Source organism: Pelophylax lessonae (assembly GCF_965119305.1).
Source record: "Pelophylax lessonae genome assembly, chromosome: 4".
NCBI lineage: Eukaryota > Metazoa > Chordata > Amphibia > Anura > Ranidae > Pelophylax > Pelophylax lessonae.
The window spans coordinates 404,115,142-404,140,160 of NC_138771.1; the positions used below are offsets into that span (position 1 = coordinate 404,115,142).

Below are 25,019 nucleotides of genomic sequence, written 5' to 3' on the forward strand. Positions count from 1 at the left end.
TCTTTGAAGTCGCACAAGTGTGAAAGGGGCCTTAACCCTCTTTCGAACCAGAACAGTTTGCCCAGTCTTTTGTATTATGGCGGTGTGCAGTGAAGAGGACTACAATTGCAAACAATATTTTAGCAACACATTGCTGTTCTATCAGAGAGCTATAAATGCATTTACTAATGATCAGTTTAACATACAATTTATTGAAGTATCTGCTACAAAAGTTGACTAAACTTTGTGCAAGTAGATTACACTTATGCGTTTACTTGTTACTTGAATTTTGCTAATGCTCTTGCCATGCTGTACTTGAGCGGGAAGGGATGTAGGCAAGAAATTGTGTTTTTTGAGAGGGAATTTAAACCCCTATGAAATTTATGAAGAGAAGGGAAATGTCTCTCTGCTTATCCGAATAAAGTATTCCAGTATATTTGCAGCTTTTTATAAAGGCTTATGTGAATAATGTATTGGTTTGCATTAGACTGAACCTAAATTTGCATTGTAAATACTTTAAACATCTGTTGTCCTGAATATGATTTCCAGGTCCTACTCCACCACCAATGAGCCAGTCTGAGCCAGTCCGGCCACATTTAGGGCCTCCTCCCACATCATCCCCTTCTTTGACAAGACCTTCGGTACCGCCCACTGGTCCACCTGCCAGCACTGCAAATGTGCCTACTTTAATCAGTGCTCCACACCGAGGAGATGGTAAGTGTGCCCATCTTCAAAGTATTTAAATTGCACCTGTGGTTTTGTAATATTACAATCTGTTGCAAATTTTTTCCCCTTTTTATTATAAACCTTTTACTTGTAGTTAAAGGGTAGCCAATCATAAAATGCTGTGAACCATTACACAATTTTCTTATATGGTTCTAGTGTGTTAAAGTAGATCTAAACCCTACAGGGTAACGTTTCATAAGCACTGTACATAATAAACCATTGCAGTTGTTTTTTCCCAGAAATAACAGTATTTTTTTTTTTACTTCTTCCTTATTTGCATCTCAGTGGTGTTTCATCTCCTGCAATCTCTTTCAGCCACTTTCTGTCTAAAGGAATAGTCTCCCATACTTGCTCTGTTGTTAGCAGCACATTAATGTTCAGGGAAAGTTCCTGATTGTGAGAGCAGTGGATTGCACAATTCCCCCATCAACACAGACTGTGATAACGGGGAATCCGAAATTGTCTTCTCTGTCCATGCTGGAGGAAGACCGTGATTATTGCTAGCAGCTAAAGCAGCCGCTTGCGATAATCGGAAGCAAATCTGGCAGGTTGGTTGTACCCAAGTTGATCGATTCAGCCTGTCCCCTAATGGTTCAAATCTTGGCCGGTTCCTGCTGAACCGGCCGAGATTTGAACCGTATATGGCTGGTCTTAGGGTACATTCGTGCTAAGGTACATACAGAAGAAAGAAAAGTTACTTTCTCTTTCGTTTATTGACGGCACCGCTCCATATCTTCTTGACTAAGGGGTTTATTCCGCTCTCCATAGGAGTAGGACACTAAGTGGGGAAAAAAATTTGACTACACCTATAGGGCAGTCCCAGGGAGTTTACTCCCACTTCCTGCTAAAGGACTTCAGGTTTTTTTTTTCTGCCTAGTCAGGAGTAAGGACCTAGTTCTTGCTGAGATCTCTGGTTCTAGCATATTTTTCCTTTTTTAAACAAATGTTTTTTCTTTTTATTTTCTGTTCCTGTGGGAAATCTGTTCCTGTGAGAACTACAAACAACTGCCGGACTGGGAGACGAACTGGATATCCTAGATCCTTAAGGTCTCCTCAATCTGGCCAGCGAGCGTGACTTGACCTTAGCTCCGCATTGGGTTGGCTGTGACATAGCCCCACTGGATGGGGGCTGGCCGGCGAGTTAAACGTCTTGCGAGGATGCATAGCCCTGGTCACGATCCTAGTCATGACCTGAGTCGCAGTGTACCTCTGGCCCGCAGCGCCCCCATTTCAAGATGGTGGGTGGTCTGTCTGGAGTGGTGCCTGCCTGGTCCCATTGTGCGGTAAGTAGTGTCTCCCCCTCCCCCCCCGCCCCTCTGGTGGCCCCTCAGGGTAGACGTGGGCTCCTCCCTGGGTTGGTCGGACCCCCAAGTGTCCTTCCCACTTTTCGCTCCCACCTCAATACCGGGGTCCCTCTGCAGACCACCCTTCATTCGCCCCTTCCCTAGCTCCCCCCCCCTCCTCCTCCCCTGGGGCAGCCATGCCTGGTTTATGGTGGAGGTGTCCCTGCTAAAGAAACTGACAGCACCACCCGTGGTGGACTCTCAGGTTTCCAGGTTGAATAAAGCCACCCTTCTTCCGGTTGAGGTCTCTCCGTCCTTTAAGGACCCCTTTGACAAGAGAACTGAATATCTGGTACAATACCTTTTCACCATGGCCGGTTCCTTTCTGACATGAACAGAATAGGCTAAGCTCCTTCTCCAGGATTTGGAAGGTGGACAACCTCCTCCTGACCTGGCGGACCAGTTGGTCCAGGGGTTGCAGTATATCTATGATGCCTCTCTGGATGCGGCCCCCTTAGCCTGCAGGGTATCCGTGATGGCGGTGACTCTGTGCCGCATGATATGGCTGAAATACTGGTCTGCGGAGCAGGCTTTCAAGACCGTATTGACCTCCCCTTTTGTAGGAGAACGCTTGTTCAGTGCTTCCATGGAGGAGATCATTAAGGGTCTTACAGGAGGTAAGAGTACTCCGCTTCCACAGTCTGCCAGGAGTAAAGAGACTCGTCGCAAGCATGGTCCTTTCTTCTCGGCCCATAAGCGGACCTCCTGGATGTAGGACAAATGGGTCCAGGAGTAGGTTCGGTCGTAGTACAAGATTGTGTTGGTCCTTGCCTCTGGCAAGGTCCTTTCCTTCCAATCTGCTTTTGTCCCCAGATTGTCTACAAGGTCTTCTTGGAGCGGTACAGGATCTGCTCTCACAGGGGGTCATTGTACCAGTTCCAGAATTGGAACGCTTTCAGAGGTTTTAGTCAAACCTGTTTACTGTTTCCCAGGAAGGAAGGCAAGGTCCGTCCCATTCGTGGTTCAAAGCCTTGAAATCCCGTTGTGCTGGTTCAGATATTTCAAATGGAATCCATTTGCACGGTGGCGGCATCCCTTCATCAAGGGGATTTCCTGGCCTCTATCGATATCAAGGACACTTACCTTCATATCCCAATATATGTCGGGCATCAGGGTTTCCTTTGCTTTGCCGTGGGCGAGGAGCACTATCAATTTGTGGCATTAACCTTTGGTCTCACCTCGGCTCCTCTGGGGTTTACAAAAGTGTTGGCCCCAATTTTCCTAAAACCTGTTCTGGTTCCGTCCACAAAACTGGACTGTTTGGGCTTGAGCCTGGACACGACCTTAGCCCAGGTTTTTCTTCCGGAGATGAAACTCAAGAAGTTGCAGGATGTGACATGGCTCCTGTTGTGGAACCGGTGATCATCCCTCAGGACTTGCATGCAAGTGCTGGGCCTGATGGTTTCCATCTTTAAGGTGGTTCTATTTGCTCAGTTCCGTACCAAGTATCTACAGAAGGAGATCCTTGTCAAATGGAACAAGAATCCACAGGCTCTAGACAATCTGATCCTGTTGAGCCAGAGTACGAGGATCCCTGATCTGGTGGCTCCGCTCTCTGGCGATTCGACAGGGAAAATCCGTTCTCCCCCTGTACTGGACAGTGGTCACAATGGGTGTCAGCCTCTCCAGATGGGTGAGTTGTCTTGGGTACAGATCCAGCTCGGGGGGTTTGGACTCGGGAGGAGTCCAGTCTGCTGATCAATATCCTGGAAGTTCGGGCGATCAGGCTTTGCCCAATTCATTGGACGGATCGTCTGCAGGGGTGCCCGGTCGGGATTCAATCGGACAATGCCACGGGCGTGTGCATATGTTAATCATCAAGGGGGCCAAAAGTGCCTTAGCCGCCTGGGAAGTAGCCGGAAATTCTAAGATGAGCAGACCGCTTTGTTCCAGCCATCTCTGCCGTGTATATTCCAGGGGTGGAAAATTGGCAGGCGGATTACCTCAGTCGGCAGAAGTTGGATCAGGGAGAATGGTCTCTCCACTAGGAGGTTTTTCATCAACTGTGCCTCAGGCGGGGGACTCCCGATGTGGACCTGTTGGCCTCTCGTCTCAACAGGAAGGTTCAGCGGTTCGTAGCAAGGTCTCATGATCCTCTGGCTGACGCTACGGAGCCTCTTGTAGCTCCTTGGAGCCAATATCGTCTAATGTACGCATTTCCTCCGGCCTCTTCTGCCGAGACTTCTGCGAAGGATAGAGGCAGAAGGAATCCTGGTCATCCTAGTGGCATCGGACTGGCCTCGCAGGTCCTGGTACACAGATCTAGTCATCGATGTCCCTTGGAGACTCCCTCTCAGAGAGAATCTGTTAAATCAAGGACCGAGCTTCCACCCTGCTTTACAGTCGCTGGCTTTGACGGCCTGCCTAAGGAAAGCCAGCTGTTGAAGGATAAAGGGATGTCTGAATCTGTGATTCCTACATTGTTAAAAGCTAGAAAATTTCCTTCTAGCAAGATTTATCGAGTTTGGAAGGCGTACTTGGTGTGAGTCGCAGGGGGATTTCTCCCTCTCATTTGTCTGTGTCTCGCTTGTTGGAGTTTCTACAATTTAGGTGTAGATCAACGTTTGGCTCTGGGCTACATCAAGGGTCAGATTTCCACCTTGGCTATGTTTTTCCAAAGGCCGTTGGCAGCAAGTCCTTAGTTCACGCTTTTGTGCAGGGAGTTCGCCATCTGGCTCCTCTGGTGTGATCCCTGGTACCTCCGTAGATCTCAATTTGGTACTGTCAGTGGTTCAAAAGCCTCCTTTTGAAAATATTTGAGAATTTCCTCTGCTCACTTTGTTGCAGTAAATGGCTTTCTTGGTAGCTATTACTTCCGCACGTCTGGTGTCGGAGTTGGCTGCGTTGTCCTGTCGGTCACCTTACCTGGCGGTTCACAGGGACAAAGTGGTGTTGCGACCCTGTCAGGCGTTCCTTCCGGTAGTCTCTGGGTTTCATTTGAATGAGGATATTGTGTTACCGTTCCTATGTCCTAAGCTGAAACATCCTATGGAAATTGCCTTACATTCCTTAATGTGGTAAGGGAGTTTCGGGTGTACCTGGTGGTGACTGAACCGATTAGAAAATCAGATTCTGTGTTTTTGTTCTCGTAAGGGGCAGGCTGCATCTGCTGCAACCATTTCCAAGTGAATCAGGCAGACGGTGGGGCAGGCCTATTCCATTAAGGGTCGGGTTCCTCCTTTCCCTGTTAATGCACATTCTACGAGGGCGCTTATTGCCTCCTGGGCCTTCTGTCATCAGGTGTCAGTGGTTCAGGTGTGCAAGGTGGCTACATGGTCTTCTGTACACACATTCACAAAGTTTTTTATAAGGTGGATTTTTGTACTTGCATCTTCGGATGCAGCGTTTGGCCGCAAAGTTTTGCAGGCTGCGGTTGCAGAGGCTTCCGCTTCTTGAGGGTGTATTTTTCTCCTGGTGGTGAGCTCCTGTTACCTGGTTCGCTATGTTTAGCTTTGTTGGGAATTCTGCATTTGCGTTCCCACCCCCCCACCTCAGCCTGCCCATTACCTGTTCGAATCTCTGCCGATTCCTGCTGAACCAGCCGAGATTAAAACTGTGTATGGCTGGCCTAACATCTAACATTACCCTCTCCCCAAACTGAACATGCTGCTGTCCAAAGGTGTCTCTGTTGCTCCTCTAATCTAGAGTGGAGATGCCTTAAGCTAGACCATAGAACTTCATCGGAGCAGATTAAAAAAAAGTATTTACACATATTTTTTTTTTTTTTTTTTTTGCAGCATAGGTAAGAAGAGGGGAGAGGCAAGTTAGTTGGTTAGCCTTATCTTACTACAGGTTTGCAAATGACATTATGTTAATTACTGCATTTACAAAGCTTTAAAGGAACTTGAAACATGATAGCTCATGCAAATGTCTCCTGTTGGTCATGTTCCTGAAGCTTTCCCATCAGTTCAGACTAATTTAAAATAACTAGAAGCATCTACAGTGCCTTGCGAAAGTATTCGGCCCCCTTGAGCTTTGCGACCTTTTTGCCACATTTCAGGCTTCAAAATAAAGATATAAAAATGTAATTTTTTGTGAAGAATCAGCAACAAGTGGGACACAATCATGAAGTGGAACGAAATTTATTGGGTATTTCAAATAAAAAACTGAAAAATTGGGCGTGCAAAATTATTCAGCCCCCTTTAATACTTTGTAGCGCCTCCTTTTGCTGCGATTACAGCTGTAAGTCGCTTGGGGTATGTCTCTATCAGTTTTGCACATCGAGAGACTGAAATTTTTACCCATTCCTCCTTGCAAAACAGCTTGAGCTCAGTGAGACCTGAGACTGGGACGGAGATTTGTCTTCCAACAAGACAATGATCCAAAACATAAAGCAAAATCTACAATGGAATGGTTCACAAATAAACATATCCAGGTATTAGAATGGCCAAGTCAAAGTCCAGACCTGAATCCAATCGAGAATCTGTGGAAAGAACTGAAAACTGCTGTTCACAAACGCTCTCCATCCAACCTCACTGAGCTCGAGCTGTTTTGCAAGGAGGAATGGGTAAAAATTTCAGTCTCTCGATGTGCAAAACTGGTAGACATACCCCAAGCGACTTACAGCTGTAATCGCAGCAAAAGGAGGCGCTACAAAGTATTAAGGGGGCTGAATAATTTTGCACGCCCAATTTTTCAGTTTTTTATTTGAAATATCCAATAAATTTCGTTCCACTTCATGATTGTGTCCCACTTGTTGTTGTTTTTTCACAAAAAATTACAGTTTTATATCTTTGTTTGAAGTCTGAAATGTGGCAAAAGGTCACAAAGTTCAAGGGGGCCGAATACTTTCGCAAGGCACTGTATGTGCCTGTTTATAATGAGGGTACATTTTGAAGAGGTTGTAGGTTACTGATTAGAAATGTTTCGTAAAATCTTTATTATTTTTTGGTGTATGTATGCGTTATGAAATACATTTTACAACTGATGTGATGATGGTGAACATGGGCAGAAGAAAAAATGTGTAGGTGGTGGTAGGGATACACCGATGCGATATTAGGATCTGATATCGGCGCCGATACTGCCACATTAGCTGGATCGGGGGATTGTTAAAATGAACCGATCCACGGGCCGATCTGGTTTTGCTGAGTCCTGGCTCAGCCGTCCCTTACTTGGTGTAGTAGTAGTATGGGATGGGAGCCGTATAGGTCTGGCTCACAGGCGGAGTGATATCAGATGCACTCTGCCTGTGACTGGAGGAGCCGTACACATGAAGCAGCGGCTTTGCTCTGTACTGCAGCCGCATGCATATTGTGTATGTGTGTAGTTCCGGATCGGTATCGGCAGATACACAATGCCAGATATCGGTATTGGGACAAGAAAAGTCAGATCAGTGCACCCCCCCCCCCCCCCAGGTGGTGGGGGGGGGGGTATGTAAGCAGCACTGAGGACAGTTGGACGTGGCAAACAGGCCACTAAAATTGGAAGTGGATTTTTCAAGCATACTTTAGGATGTTATGTAGACTAGGATCAGACCAGATATATTGATGAATGAATTGTGATTGGTGGGTAAGGCCATTAGTCTAGAGAGTGATTTGAGAGATGCGGTTGTCCATCCTAGGGACATGCAGTGTACATAGAGATACCTATCAACAGGGTTAAAGTGTAACTCTAAGCAAACAAGTAAATCTTTTAGAAGCACATGCCTGTACTATTTTACCTGTCAAAGGATTTGTAGTTCTGTACAGCCAGTCTTGTGATTTTTATATACATTTGATGTTACCTGTAGACATAACCTATGTATGGCCGCATCAGGCAACTATCGCTATTTTATCTTATGTCTGTGTGTAACCTATTTCAGCTTAAGCTAATTAAAAATATACAGCAACAGCCACTAGTAGGATAATCAACAAGATTGTATTTACAATACAGTTGTGTAAATACAGCAAATCAAGGGTTTAAAAAAGTGAAAATTGCTGCAAAAGCTACTTTAGAATAATTTTACAGAACACTAAATACGTGATGAAAATACACTATATGTTGTCTTTATGGGCTAATAGTCATATATGTACAATTTAAATGTTTTCCTACCTGAATCATTCAATTTTGTGCTTTCTACTTTTTCTTATTTGGTTTTCTTGTGTCTCTACTTCATATTTTCTCCTGGAAGACTTGAGTAGCATTATGGAAATGGCCTTCGATCCATTTGTACATAGGAATGGTCACCTTTGTCATAATGCATACTTGTATTTTTTCATTGCACAAAGCTGACGTGGAGGATATTGAATTAAGAACTCCATTATACGTATCTGGCAGGTGATTTGCTACAAATCAGCCATACACTGCCTGACATGTAAAATCCCTAGGTCCCTTCCTTAGAAGTTCAAATCTGTATGGTCCCTGATGACAGGCTAAACCCTTAGAGAGTTGCAGTATACTGCTTTTATACCTCAGCCTGAGGCTTTTTCTATTACACTGCTTAAAGCTGTTAGTGCTGTGAACAAGTGCGTTAGTATACGTACAGTGAGGATACTTTTATTCATCTAAACTCCTGTTAGTAGGTAAGAATTGATAAGGTTTGTTTAATTTGTTTATAAATTACAAACTTCTCTGCTTCTTCTGCCTTTTTTTTTATAGCTCCTGTTAATATATAATATATTACTAAGTTATTAACTGTGTGTTCATTGCACTGGCCTTTTATCAAAGCAGCAGTGCTCGGCATGATGGCTTAGTAGCTTAAAGCAGCGATGTCGAAAAATTGATGATCGTTTTCAGCAACATACACAATAGTCACTGTTAATGTACTTGCTTTCATAAAAGAGAAATTGAACAGTATATATGTGTGCATGTATACAAGGGGTCTAACTATTTCTGATATAGAAAACTACAGTGTGAGTGATCCCTTTCCAGCACTCCAAATTCAGGTTTTGCTGTAAAATTGATCATTTTGAAGAAATGATGAATTGATAGAAATGTTGCAGGCAACATTGAATGGTTATGGTGGGGTCTTTGCTGTTACAAGATGTAACTGTGTTGATTAGAGTGGGGTAGTGTGGTGTAAATCTATTTATTTGGCTGCAATGGCGAATGCTGATAGAGGGGCCATATAGAGGTGACCTATATTACTGACTTTATTAAGCTGAGGTGTTATGGATGGAGAGATCTCCCTGTAGTTTCAGGGGTGGAGGTGACTCCCGAGTACAGGGCATAGAAGTGCTCTTTTGTTTCTCTCATCAATTTTGATATGGATGGTAATTTGCAGGGGGGGGGGGGTCTTAATTGTTGTTACAGATTTTCATGACAAGTTGAAAGCTTTCACATCCATTCCAGGGGTGAGGATGGATTGTCTTATCAGCTTCAGAGCATTGTTTTAGGACTGACTTCTACACTAAAATGATTGCACATGATAAATCTGTTTCAGGGAAGTTTGGTTCAGGTAAATAACAGGATATTCTTTTAGGATGAAGAGCATTTGAAATGAATAAATTAATATAGCATTAAAAAATAAATATAATTCATATACTCGATTGACACTTTTTTTAATCAACTGAGCGTGTGTGGCTCTGGCATGCTAAGGAGAAGTACCCATATAGGGGAACAAAAATTCAAACCTTCACTATGAGCTGTCATTTTTTTCATTGAAGGAAAAAAAATGTAGCCCTTTTATACTATAATTGGGCTATTTTTTAACCATGTTACATAGAAATGATGTTTCATGTGCTACTTATCGCAGTCATTTATCCCATTTGAATTGTTTAGTTTGTTCAGACTAAAGAAAGCTGATTCCCGATTGCTTGTTGTCTAAAGATGGCAATAAACAGAAGATGATCATTTGACTTCTGTTAAGGGTACATGTTGGAAAATTCTCCTCGATCAGTGGCTGCAGACACTGATAAGTGTATTCTCACAGCGGTGGGTACCACTGTCTGATTACAAAGTCCCAGCGGAGAGGATTTCTCCACCCACCTCATTTGTGTAGATTGGGGGTCAGCAACCAGTAGATAGCGGTCTACCAGTAGATCCGGGGCCAGGTGACTGGTAGATCGCCGTCTGGGCTTGCTGACCTGCCATCCCAGATCAACAAACCAAGTGCAATGCAGAGGGATTACTTGTAAAATTGGAGCTGTAGTAGGGAGCAGGAGCCGCATAAGCCAATGCCTCCTTTTTAGTGCTGGCTCCTGTTCCATGCATGATACCATCTGCACTCTACCTCTTATCCCGGCCAGCGGTCTCCAGAGTGGTGCCAACATCAGGAAAGAAGAGATCTTTAGGTCAGTTTGAAGCATTACACTGAGCATAATAATAGAAGGCTGCTTTCACACTGATGTGCTGCAGTGTACTTGCAATTTCCCTGTGAATTTGCTGTGCTTAGCCATAGACTTATTATATCCTGTGGGTTTTGTGCCCTTTCTGAATGCATGAGTTTTGGTGCGCTTTCAGAAAATGCACCACAACTGCAGGATATAATAGAAGTCTATGGCAAAGCGCAGCTAACCCAGGAAGGTCGCAGATGCACCTGCGGTACAAGTAAACGGCAGCACATCAGTGTGAAAGCAGCCTTATCCGGGGCTCAGAATAGTAAAGGTTAATTTACATTTTCAGTTGGGGGGGTAAAACCCCATAGTTTAGATGCGTTTTTACCACCACTGCCCGCACCCCGTTTAGCTGTAGTGGCCAGTGTACCCCTGTGTACACATGCTGCATCGTTATATGCCCCGTCATGGTTGGTGGGTGCAGCGCCTGCCAAGCATGGCCCATTCAAGTGAATGAGGCCACTCTGCAAATGCCCTGCAACCTTGTGCAGAACAGCAAACGAGGGGTTAAAGCAGGCAGCATTGTGGGTTTCTCACCTGCTTTAACCCCTTAGACCCCAGAAGCATGCAGTTGCGGCAAACTTGCAGAATGGCCCCACTTACTGAAATGGGTCGCATTTTGGCAGGCGGTAACACCCACCAACAGAGGATTTCATTCCTGCTGAAGAATGTGTACTGCTGTCTCAGCAGCTAAAGGGGGTAGTGGGTGGTAAATTCACGAGTCAACTGCAGGGTTTTACCACTGCTGAATGCAACTAAGGGCTGATTTACAAGTGCAGGAGGCACTGCTGCTCTTTTAAAAAGCGATCGGAGTGTGTTTGACAGGTGGTGAGTATGCAATATGTTGCCTCCTCACTATCTGATTTAAACCCATGATTGTCTTGCAATGCACGCGATTGAGACAAGGTAATACTGCAATTAAATTATTTGTTTTTAGTTTGACTTCTCCTGTGTTGTTCAGGTAGATCGCCACCTCTGTAAGGCTGCCTACGCCTGGTGTAGATGGAAGAATTATTATTATTTTTTTTTTCAGCGTTTGGCTAGGTTTGTTCTGATTGCAGTGCTAAAGCAATATTTAACGCCCATGTGTTACATTGCAACATATTTGTTTCTTGTTATATTGTAAAAAAAAAAATTGGCATGCATTTTTTTTTTTTTTTGCTGTTTTTCATAAATTATTTTTGTGTATTTTTTTTTATTATCACATTGTATTGTTTTGTATCACTCACCTCATCTGTGAAAGGGAGGTCCTCTTTATCAACCTGGGAATTCAAGCGTGCAGAACCATCAGTATTATATGCCTGTGCAAGAATAAATTGCTATTGAGTAATGTATGTGGAGTGAGTACATGGGATAATTATAAACGGGCATAAAAGAAAGCGAGTATTCTGGAAAGTTTTAAATCCAGAACAAATTTGTTAAACCATCACCTCCCAATGCACAAGTGTCATGGATCACTGTCATAAGAAAAAATAGGCTAAAGCTGCCCATACATGGTTCGAGTTTTGGCTGCTTTCTGCTGAATCAGCTAAAATTCCAGCTATTTGTGACCCTGTTGGCACATCCTAGTTTGACAAACTTTGATTGAATTATTAGAGGAGCTGTGTGGAAAATGGTCAGCTGAACAGTGACCACATCTGTTTAGAGAAAGCTACTCTTCATGTACTTAGACAATTGCAGTTGCTGTGGCTTTCTGAATACAATTACGGTCAGGATATTTTCCTTAAGCCTTTGTTACACATGTGTCCTACAGCGTACACCTGTGTAGGGGCAGTGTTTGCCAACGTGGAGGTGCACAAGTGTTTCGTGCATCCCCATGCAGGAAATCTTATTCATGCCATTTGGGATGCAGCGCATGCATAAAAACAGCTGCTTCCAAATTGACAGCCATGCATGCACAGCCCTGAACACACACAATTTGTGGCCCGGTGCCACGAATTTGGAAAGTGTGCCTGGCATTATTGGGTCAGTGGGGGAAAAACAAAAAAGTAGAGATGCACTAAAATTTTGGTGGCTGAAATTTTTTTCCCGGCAATTTGAGGATATAGAAAAAGTGACTCAAAAACCGCATCAAAAATGTAACACTGGTGCATTATTGATGCGTTCTTGCTGCATTTTCAATGCATTTGAAAACAATTCCAACAGGGAGTTTTTTTTTTTCTCTTAACTGACTAAGCAATGCATTCTGTGCATTAGGATAAAAAGCCTTCTGTTTGCAGCAGCCCCCTAATACTTACCTGAGCCCCCTTTCTATTCAGCGATGTCCACAAGTGCCTCATCCTTTCGGGACTCTACTAAAAGAGAAGCGTTTAGTATATTAAAAAAAACACAATTCTACTTTCCTAGGTGGATGCAGCATCAGCGGTCCCCTGCTGCCTCTACACAAAGAACTGAGCAATCAAAAACCAGCAATCTCTCAGTTCTTGGTCCTCAGTGAGCAGAGACTGTCAGTCACAGACTCTCTGCTCTGCCCCTCTAGCGCTTACAGGAACACTGGGCTTTGGTTGGCTCAGTCGCAGAGTCAGCTTCCGGTCTAGACATCTGGATAGATCCCAACAATAAAGTTGGGATTGATCCAAAGCCTGGACAGGCTGGGTGACATAAGTGGCAGCAGACTTTACCCTGTGAAGTAGGGTCATAAGAGCTTTGGCCATACTAATCTAAATAGGTTCATTACAATATGTACACTTTTTTTTTTTTCCCCCCAAAAGTAAACCACATTCCCAGGTAGGATTTAGTTTGAGGAGAAATTTCCATCCGGTTTAAATTTTTCCTTCACTGCAGTCGAAAACAAATATTGATTTGGCCTTAAATGAGCGTGCAAAATTTTACTAGTGTATGGCCAGCTTAAGTCTTCCTGATTTCAACCAAGGCTTTCCCTGATAAACCATTAACCAAAATGAGGCTTAACAATAATTTAAGGGCCCTTCAAGGTAAGGATTTTGTTCAGCCAATCTTTAAATTGCCATTCACTGAATGCATTCAATACCAACCCAACCGTAAACATTGCTGTTAATGGTTTAGATGTAGAACTGATAACATTCCTTCATGACCAGGCCATTTTTTTGCGTTCCAGCACTGTGTTATTTTAGCTGACAATTGTGCGGTCATGCGACGCTGTACTCAAATAACATTAATGCCATTTTTCCCCACAAATAGAGCTTTCTTTTGTTGGTATTTGATCACCACCATGTTTTTCATTTTTTTCACAATAAACGTATATTGGTTGGTTTACAGGAACACTATAGCATCTACAAACTATGGTATATATTTATGGAATTTTTTTTGTATACTAGTAATGGCGGCGATCGGCGACTTATAGTGGGACTGCGATATTGCAGCAGACAAATGGGCACTAACTGACACTGTTACATAGTTACATAGTTACTGAGGTTGAAAAAAGACATCAGTCCATCCAGTTCAACCTATGATGTGTGTGTGTGTTTGCTTTTAACCGTACATTGTATACCCCTGTATGTTGTGGTCTTTAAGGTGCCCATCTAATCGTTTTTTGAAACTATCAATGCTCCCTGCTGATACGACTGCTTGTGGAAGAGAATTCCACATCCTTACCGCCCTTACAGTGAAGAAGCCCTTACGCATTTTAAGGTTAAACCGCCTTTCCTCTAGTTTTAGTGAGTGGCCACGTGTCTTGTTGTATTTCCTTACTCTGAATAGTTTGTTCCTTATGCTAGGGTCGCCAGTACAGTATTTGTACATTGATATCATATCCCCCCTCAAACGTCTCTTCTCTAGAGAGAATAGGTTCAGTGCTTGTAGTCTTTCCTCATAGCTGATGTCCTTCATTCCCCTAATTATTTTTGTTGCCCTTCTCTGGACTTTCTCCAGTTCCAGCACATCCTTCCTGAGGACCGGTGCCCAGAACTGGACAGCATACTCCAGATGTGGCCGGACCAGAGTCTTGTAGAGCAGGAGAATAATCTCTTTATTTCTGGAGTGAATCCCCTTTTTTATACATCCCAGTATTCTGTTGGCTTTGCTTGCAGCTGCTTGACATTGCATGCCACTGCCAAGCCTGTTGTCTACCAGTACCCCCAGGTCCTTTTCCATCCTAGACTCACCCAGAGGTTCCCCCCCTAGTGAGTAGCTTGCTTTCTGGTTTCTGGCCTCCAAGTGCAATACTTTACATTTATCAACATTAAACCTCATCTGCCATGTAGTTGCCCACCCCGTTATTTTGTTTAGGTCTGCTTGCAAGGTTTCCACATCCTGCATAGAAGATATTGGCATGCTTAGTTTAGTATCGTCCGCAAATACTGAGATTGTACTCGATATCCCCTCCTCTAGATCATTTATGAACAAATTAAACAGGATTGGCCCCAGGACAGAACCCTGGGGGACCCCACTTTCCACCCCTGCCCAATCCGAGTACTCCCCATTAATCACCACCCTCTGGACTCTCCCCTGGAGCCAGTTCTCTATCCAGGTACTCACCTTATGGTCCATACCTACCTTCCTTAGTTTGTACAGTAATCGTTGCACCAGTGACATTAATACATTGATCAGTGCTAAAAATATGCACTATTACTGTACTAATGACACTGGCTGGGAAGGGGTTAAACTTCTAGGGCTATTTAAAGGGTTAACTGTATTCCTAGCCAGTGTTTTTGTGTACTGTTAGGTGCTTTTACTAAGGGAAGAGATGGATTTTGTTCCCTGCTTGACAAAAACATAAAATCCATCACTTCTCCCCTGTCAGAACTGATATTTGCTTTATGTATTTTACCAACAATCATAAGGTGCCAGCGGTCATCCAGTGCACGGCACCCGCAGATTGGTTTCTGCTGGGAATGATTACAGGAGAAGGGGCCACCGGCAGTGCGCGCGCACCCTCTGTAGGCATGCAGAATCTCGTATATATGTACATACACGTGATTCTGCACAGGAGAGCTGTCCTGTAACAATAAAACTGCTTCAAGTGTTTCAACTAAAATTAAAAGGCTGTTTAAAGAAACGGATAACCTATATGTGGAAAAGATGCTAAATCTATTCAAGAGAAATCTATTCATTAGAATATTGTTTGGGGGACAAACACACACACACACACACACACACACACACACACACACACACACACACACACACACACACACACACACACACACACACACACACACACACACACACACACACACACACACACACACACACACACACACACACACACACACACACACACACACACACACACACACACACACACACACACACACACACACACACACACACACACACACACACACACACACACACACACACACACACACACACACACACACACACACACACACACACACACACACACACACACACACACACACACACACACACACACACACACACACACACACACACACACACACACACACACACACACACACACACACACACACACACACACACACACACACACACACACACACACACACACACACACACACACACACACACACACACACACTCTAACTTTTTTGTTTCCATTGATACTGTGAGTATCCTGCATCCAAAATTTAAAACCATACAATAGCAAATTGTGCTACAAAATACCCCTAAAATGTCACACCAGTGTGTTGAACAAACTAGAATATTCTTTAGATTTTAGAAAAAACTAGAATATGAGCACAGCTATGAACAATCAGTTGGTGTCAAACCAGGCAGATCCTTGCACTACAGATCTGATGGTAGATCTAAAGAAGTTCAATCAGACTGTAGAGCGCATAGCCAGCTTAAAGATTAACTCCACTTTTGTGGGGGAAAAACTGCAAATAAATGAAAAAAACAATACAGCGTATACACAACTGCAACAAGTCATATTGTAATTGAATGTTATTAAAAATTACCTTTCCTTTTTCAAACTGCAGCTGTTGTAATTTTCTGAAAATGCAATGCAATATGGCCACCGGGAGGTGTTCTGTACTGACCACACCCCAGAAACATCATTTCCTGCTTGTGTGATTGGCTCACCAATTTCCCCAGAAGCCTGCCTAAGAAACGAGCCAGATTTCAGGCATCCCCTAGAACAAAAATGTAGTTTTTGGTGAGATACTTCCAGTAGGAACACGTCTAAAGGGATGCAGGCCCAGCAGCTTTCCTCTTTTTAGAGCCCAGGAATTGCACAGCTGATAGATATTTATGAAACCACTCCCATTAGACCCACTCAGCACAGAGAAACAAACATGGATTTCTTCAGAATAACAGAAGGTAGCAATCTGCAGCTTTTTAAAAATCCTTGTAATGTACAGAGATCACCCAGAGGGGAATGTTTTTTTTCTCAACAAAGGTGGAGTTATTCTTTAAAGTTTTGCAGTATTAATGCATTCAAACAAAAATATCCATGCCATGCTAGGAAGTAAAAAACACATTAGAATAGCTACAATTTTTAAGCATGTTGTTAAAGCATCAATTTTTTTCTTGTAATGGTCAAGAGAGAGAAACGCATTCAATGCAGTGTTTAAAAGAGATAAAATATGGGAATGTTTTTTTCCCCCTAGAATCATACTTTCCTAGATGGAAGCAGCATTGGTCTGATGGACTGGGAGCCAAGCGATCAAAGGGCAGCCAATCGCTCGGTTCTCAGTGCTCGATGAGCAGAGAGCGGTGACTGTCAGTCACCGCTCTCTGCTCTGCCCCCCTGCGCTCACTCGCTGAGACGATGAGCTGGGTGTGGTTCCAGGCATGTGAACAGATCCCAACCATATGGTCGCAATCTTTCCCGAGCCTGGACCAGCTCTGTGATGTCAGCGGGCCATTGTTTATTAAAAACGGGTCACAGGAGTGCAGAACAGTCTGCCGTCCCGTGATCCACAGGAGAAGTACAGCCAAGCGAGCTTTGGCTGTACTTCTCCTTTAACACGTCTGGGATTGAATTGAAATGGCAGATCTGGTTGAAGTTTTAAAGACTGTTGAATGAAATGAGTTGAGCCAATTAGGGAAAGAGAACATTTTAGGAATTTTGTATGAATTTATACTAGTTTATGGTCCACTTAAGACCAACACTTTTTTTGGTTCAATATTCAGTTATTTCTTGTTGTTGCAGCAGAGGTAGAATTGTTAGAGTATTTTCTTTACCAGCCTGCTATATGAATAGGTTGGGTTAAGCTGTTCTTTGCTGTGCTGATATTTACTCCGCTGCTCTCCGCTGGGAAAAAATCCTCACTGGAGAAGTGAACTATATTGCAGTAACCCAATGCAGACCTATAATTAGACTCATGCAAACTTGGGTGTTTTTTGATTGTGCCTATTTTATCTGTGCACCTGAAGCTAGAGTGGTGCAGCTTTTATCAGCTTACTTTTTGAGGGTGTTTCCTTTTAATTGACCACTATACTAAAAGGAAAGTTACATTCTGCGGTCAATACCTGTATTAATAGTATTCAGTGTATTAAATCATCATTTTAATTCTGCTTATCTTTTCATTTTTTTTTTTTATTTTCATTTACATGCATATCGGCAAATGTGACAGTGATAAGGGCAAGGCAAATTTTACACTACCTGGGTGCTTGAATATTTGTAGGTTAAAAAAAAAAAAAAAAAAATTACTGTTTTTTTGCTCTTTTCCAACACTTGTCACCTTGTCACCATCCCTTCCTGGCAGCTTGACTTGCATGTAAATGTACAAAAAAATTAGAACATGTAAAAAAAAAAAAAGTTCATGTACTAATTCACCATCCTGTTGTGATGTGGCAGTCCGTATATGTGTACAGTTCAAATGTATACACCTGATCATATTCTAATATAATTGGATTATGGTTAATCAGAAGGATTTCATTATTGATTTAAAATAAAAAGTTAATAGTGTTAGGGAGGTTTCACACTTGGATAAATGGAACAGCCATTTGAAGTTTCCGTTTTAATGGCTATAGCCAGTGTTAAAGAACTCCAGCTTTCCTTCCCCAAAACAACAGATGCATTGTGTATGTAAATCAAGCACAACCCCAGTTTCTCTGTATCTTACCCCATTTAGCTGTATACAGCAGGTTTCTGTGTCTGTGATTTCACTCCTTCTCCTAGCTGTTTCGGAGTTCTTAAAGCAAAGAAAGTTCCTATTTCAATGTTTTGCTAGTCCTGATACTACATGTACCATGATCCTTTGACCCTCTGTAGTTTCAGGGCAGGGTAAGGGTGTTATTTGTAGCAGCTGTGGGAGTTCATGTGGGTGGGTCCAAAGGTTACTGTGGGTGTTTCTGGGTGTTCATGTGGGTGGTGATTGGGGGAGGAATGGAATTGTTATCTCCACCCACACTCCATTCCTCTCTGCAGTAGGGATGGATCGATATGGTTTTTTCAGGGCCCATACCGATATCTTGGTCACAACGTATCGATATGGGCCGATATTTTGTACATTAAAAGTTTTGAAAGACAATTTTTGACACAAATCTGGTACAGAACATGTTAATTTTTGCTTAATGGCTGGCTTGCTGGCACCCTGTGGTGGGTGGCTGGCTTGCTGGCACCCTGTGGTGGGTGGCTGGCTGGCTTGCTGGCACCCTGTGGTGGGTGGCTGGCTGGCTGGCTTGCTGGCACCCTGTGGTGGGTGGCTGGCTGGCTTGCTGCCACCCTGTGGTAGGTGGCTGGCTTGCTGGCACCCTGTGGAGGGTGGCTGGCTTTCTGGCACCCTGTGGTGGGTGGGTGGCTGGCTGACTGGCACACTGTGGTGGGTGGGTGGCTGGCTGACTGGCACCCTGTGGTGGGTGGGTGGCTGGCTGACTGGCACCCTGTGGTGGGTGGCTGTCTGGCACAGGGCCTGTTGGTGGCTGGCTATCTGGCACCCTGTCTGTGGGTGGCTGGCTGTCTGGCACCCTGTCTGTGGGTGGCTGGCTGTCTGGCACCCTGTCTGGGTGGGTGGCTGGCTGTCTGGCACCCTGTCTGGGTGGGTGGCTGGCTGTCTGGCACCCTGTCTGGGTGGGTGGCTGGCTGTCTGGCACCCTGTCTGGGTGGGTGGCTGGCTGTCTGGCACCCTGTCTGGGTGGCTGGCTGTCTGGTACCCTGTCTGGGTGGGTGGCTCTGGGTGGGTGGCTGGCTGTCTGGCACCCTGTTTGGGTGGGTGGCTGGCTGTCTGGCACCCTGTCTGGGTGGGTGGCTGGCTGTCTGGCACCCTGTCTGGGTGGGTGGCTGGCTGTCTGGCACCCTGTCTGTGGGGGTGGCTGGATGGTACAGGGCCTGTGGGTGGCTGGCACCGGGCTGCTGTGGGTTGGTGTTGGCTGTGATAAACTCCCGTGAGACTAAGGCGAGGGAGGCGGCCTAAGAAGGCAGAATGACGTCACAAAAATTTCGGCCAGTTCCGGGGCCGATATCGATATATCGGGGAAAGTGCATATCGGCCCCCGATAATTGGTCTATCCCTACTCTGCAGTGAAGAGGGAAGAAGCAGGAAATGGAACCTTAGTCCCAAAATTAAAGTGAATGTAAAGGCAATTTTTTTTTTTAAATAATAAACGTCATACTTCCCTGCTCGTTTTGCAGAGAGCAGCCCTGAACTTCCTCTTCTCCCACTGCTGCTTGCTAAGCGGTCACTCATGCACACAACCCACACAGAAAACGCATGGCTATGCCTACCAAGCACACATCACTCTCAGTAGGCTGGGTTTGCATCTGCATGTTTCTGAATTCATGGCAACCTGCACAGAAAACAAGTACTTTGTTGTGCGTTTCAAAAACACATAGCAACGCATGTGTGGCAACAAAAAAAAAAGCGCATTTCCCAAGGCAACTCACAAGAAAACGCATGCTTTGGTAAGCATTTTAAATATGCGTGGTGGTGTGCGGCTCGCATGCATTACCATTTGTTTGCACCCAGAATATCAGGAGATCTGCAGAGCAACATGGTACAGAGGTCTGATCTATGCTGGGACTGATGATCTCATTCAGGTCTAGTGAAAAGAAAGTTGGCTTTGAAGCGGAGTTCCGGGCACAAAATCGACCTTAATCGATTTTGTGTCCATCCGCTTGCTCTTCTTCACCTGAAAAGGAATTTGATAGGGTTATTTTTTTTTTTTTTTTACTTACCTTGTAATTGTAGAAAGAAATACCTCTTTTCCACTTCCTCCCTCTGTGGCCGCGGCCCGCGCCGTCACTTCCGGTTTGCAATGATTCCTGGGAGCTGAACGTCATCGCTCCCAGGAATCAATGCGACGGCACCGGCCCCCCTCGTCACTTCCGGTGCGACGCCGCATTCCCTGCTAAACAGCTTCTGGGCATGCCCAGAAGCTGTGGAGGAATGCGGTGCCGCACCGGAAGTGACGAGAGGGGCCGGTGAAGGCGCATTCTGGGAGAAGAAGACGCGGAAAAGGACGCAGAAGAGAATCGCACTGGCTTCAGCTGCCCACAACAGAGATGGCAACGCTGGAGAAGAAATTTTAAAAGGGAGTATTTCTTCTTGCAGATAAGTGCGAACCGGAACAGATCAGAGGCTAGCCATTGTGGAATGTACTAGCCCTGACTGTCCCGGGGATATGTTCATTGAAAAAAACGATTCTGTGCCCGGAACTCCGCTTTAAGTATTTTGCTTTCTTCAGTTTAGGACAATGCATTTAATTGAATTAAAGGCATTGCACAGGAGGCCTCCAGTATGTGATGTAAAGTCTCGTTTAAACAAACATGTTATACTTACCTTGCTCTGTGTTGTTGGTTTTGCAGAGTGGCCCGGATCCCCCTCTTCATGGGTCCCTGGCCCCTTCTTCCAGTTGAGTGACCACACAACAAGCAGCTTGCTATGGGGGCACCCGAGCCGAGTCGCTGCTCTGTGTGTCCATTCAGACACAGAGCTGTGGTTCGGCCCTGCCCCTTTCTCTTCTGATTGGCTGGCTGACTTTGACAGCAGCGGGAGCGAGTCGCGCCATGCTGCTGCCATAGCAAATGAGGAGGGGAGTCCTGGGCAGCTGAGACACACCTGCACCATCCTCTGGATAAAAAATGGCATCAGTTAAGTATTAGGGGGGCTGCTCTTGAGGGGTGATGAGTGGAATACAGTTGTAACCCCCTTCCGAGAAGAGCAGAATTACCCACACATTGCGCCTCTAAACAAACTAGTTAGAGAACAGGTAGTAAAAGCAAATTAAATCCTAACCTGTCCAGAAAAGGTTTAATTTTAATTTACAATGTACCCGTTGCAAAATGAGCTTGTGCAAACCAACTGTAAATATTATGGTGATGACCAGCAATACGTATATTTGGCTTGTTAGTTTGTGCTTCGTAGACAGCAGTATGCCCTACCCATCCTGCCTAATCAATATAAATAATGATTTGTATAACATTTTTAGTCTGGCCAGATGATCCCACAGCTCTTGTTCCCCTTTGTCCAGCTGCTGCAGGGGAGAGGGAGTGGCAAAAAGGGTTTGGCCATGGGTGATTTCATTGCTACCGAACATTCCCAGAATTTTTTTTTTTTTTTTTTTTTGGAATAGTTAAGAGTAAAGCAAGGTCATACATTATGCAATTTTCTTTCCTTTTAACCATAGCCTGCTGAACCAGCCAAATTTTGATCTGTCTATGGCCAGCTTTAGGCTTTTCCTCCACTTTTAAGATTTCAGGGAAACAACTGACAATAGTTCCTGGCTTTACATAAAATCTCGTGATTTTAACTCCCATCCCAGTCTCTGAAATAAAGCTGCCGTTTTCCCTGGTCTTTGAGCAAACTTAAAGGTCTGCAACACTCACATTGGAAGAAAAGTAGGAAGTATGTTAATTGGTTCTCTATTCTGCTGTTAGTCTGGAGTTGTCATTTAAACAGCTCAGAAACTCCTTTATAGGAAATGGAATGTCGGTGTGTCTCTTAATTTATTTTATTTAGTTATATATAATTTTTTTTTGTATTAAAGAGTTAACATTTAGTTCCTGTACAGATCTTAACACTAGCATGTGTGTTAAGATCCATACAGCCACTGTGTCTCTTGGTGTGTCATTTAATTTTGTCAGGCTGGCTGCACGGCCACGAACCACCTGTCATTCCTTGGGTGCATAAGCCCAACCCTTTGCATGGAAGTATGGGTGTATGCACCCTTGTGAATGAAGCCTTAGGAAAGGCATCTAAATGGGATGTTAAAATCCCCCCACTTTATTTTTATTTATTTTTTTGAATTTAGGTGTGTTATCTGTACAGGCGATTGGAGGTATGATCAGTGGTGATGGGTCGAACACCCCCCAGTTCAGTTCGCACCAGGACTCCCGAACATATGCAAATTATTAAAGAGTAATTAATCAGCGCTAACCAATAAAAGATGAAAAGCTAGTACCCCAATAATAGCTAAATAGCCAGATATGGGGGCCGATGGCTGCCAACATAAGTGTATTCACCCTACACCAGAAACAATCCAAAAATAACTATGTAGCGTCAAAGGATAAATAAATATAGACAATGAGTGTCAATTAACAAAACCTCTGTGTCTGTAAATGAATAAAAAAAAAAACCATCACAATCAAAGTGCAAGTGCTCTTAATTCATGTGATAAGAAAACAATCCAGGTAAAAGAACTATTTAGGTGAATAAAACAATTGTTATGACAAAGGAATAATATCACAATAAGTGCTCATGCAAATAAATAGTCACACATATGCATACAATAGTGTGAAAATAAGAATAAAAATAGGTGCACCAGAGTCCATAAAAGTGGGTGATGATCTTCTAAACCGTGTAGGTATCAAGAGACCAGGTGCTAGTGCTCGGATAACTAAAAAGTGCCTTGGTGTATAAATGATAATACTGGCCGCTCACCTCCTGGTTTGGCTCACAAGTTATAATGAGCCAAACCCGCTTTGTGCACACAGGTGCTAATGGGTATGGATAGGTAGCTTCCTCCTATCCTCCCTCCTGTACAAAGGTACTCCAGATGAAAAAATGACCCGATTCGCAGTGTCACTGACACAAATGAAGGGGATAGGGTGGTCGCCTCCTCACACTCCTCTCTCCACCATCATGATACGATACATGTGTAAAATAAATAGAACGATCTAGTGCTCTCTGTAACGTATACTTTTATTGGGGTAAATTAAAACGGAAAACCACTTGCATGAGCTGGCACTCAGGCAGTGTGGGCATGGACAGCGATATGGGTACTACAGCGTGTGCAGGGTCCTCCCCCGTACGCGTTACGTCGAAACCACGACTTCCTCAGCAGGGGTAATACTGACACGCTGTCCACTGATATAAATAGTGAAAAAACTCCTCCCCTTCACCCCTGGGTCAATTAGTGCTTCCACCAATGTACATACCAGGAAGTGTAAATAGGTCTATTAACGTATAATCCAATGAGGTTTAATAGTGCCAGGTGGGCTTACATTAAAAAAATATATATATGTGTATATATATATATATATATGTGTGTATGTGTGTGTGTGTGTATATATATATATATATATATATATATATATATATATATATAAAAAATGTATACCAGACATGACAAGATTGTTAAAAAGAAAAAATCCAACATACAATCAGTTTAACCACTTAAGCCCCGGAGGATTTGGCTGCTAAACGACCAGGGGGTATTTTGCGATTCGGCACTGCGTGACTTTAACGGACAATTGCGTGGTCGTGCGACGCTGTACCTAAACGAATTTGATGTCCTTTTTTTCCCACAAACAGAGCTTTCTTTTGGTGGTATTTGATCACCTGTGCGATTTTTTTTTTTTTTTTTTTTTTTTTTTTTTTTGATCACGCGCTATAAACAAAAAAACAGCGTCAATTTTGGGTCCGCCGGGTCCGCAAACATCGGGTCCGCCGGTCACATGCGCGGGGGGGGGGGGGGGGTCCGTGACCGCGCGGGAGCAGGAGCGCACCTCCGCGGGTGCTCGCTCCCCAGAGCCTCACAGGCTAGCGACGTAGACCTACGTCACTCTGCCTGTGAGGGGCTGACTGCCGCAGTAAATATACTGTGAGCAGTCGGCAAGCGGTTAAGGACTCTGTGCAGGGAAGATGAGCATCTGAACCCAGAAAAGGTGGAGGCTGATAGACCGGAGGTGATATTAGGCATTACAATTACATTTAAAGTAAAAGTTTGCTAGTATTGTGCATTATATTTAAAATTATTATATCCATGAAAAAAATTCTCAGCTTTTAGTACTACTTTAATATAAAAATGTTATTTTCCCCCCTCCACCTTTCATATAGCTTCATGTCTGACTCTCTGTTAAAATATCCGGCATATCCGACTTCTGGGCATATTTTTTTATATACATACACATGATACAAGATATAATACTTTCACTGTTTCACAGTAGAAATTATAATTATATTACAGTATCGATATCTGCTGTTTTTTTTTAACTATAAAGGGTAATTTTTTTTTTTTTTTTTTTTAAACGCCATCATGTCAGGTGACTTAAAAAAAAAAAAAAAAAAAAAACATGCTGCTGCTACTATGTCTTCTGCTGCCCATACACGTAATGGATTTTTGGACCAAAATGTTTGCATCTATATTTGTACAAAAATTATTTGTATATTTGTTGAATGGACGAGTGTTTGAGAATTCCACTTGCTTTTAACATTCAATTTTAAAATGAATATAACTTCTGAGCAAAAACCACATACACTATTTGAAGTTTAGTTTGATCGAGAAGTTTTCTATTCTGCTCCTTCAAATGTTCCTGTCACTGTGGTTGACCACGAACACCGAATAGACCCCACTAATGGTTAGAAAAATTGGATGAATGAACGTTTTTTTTAAAAATGTTCTAAAAAAATGTAGTTTGTGTATGGCCAGC

The 25,019-nt window shown here is 43.7% G+C and overlaps 1 protein-coding gene across 1 annotated transcript in view; it reads left to right on the forward strand.

The window, feature by feature from the left end:
- Nucleotides 1-25,019, forward strand: part of SEC24A (SEC24 homolog A, COPII coat complex component) — a 195,163-nt gene that overhangs the window by 35,477 nt on the left and 134,667 nt on the right. The window contains exon 3 of the mRNA XM_082252885.1: nt 529-693. Coding sequence (XP_082109011.1) covers nt 529-693 — 165 coding nt within the window. The remainder of the gene's footprint in view (nt 1-528; nt 694-25,019) is intronic.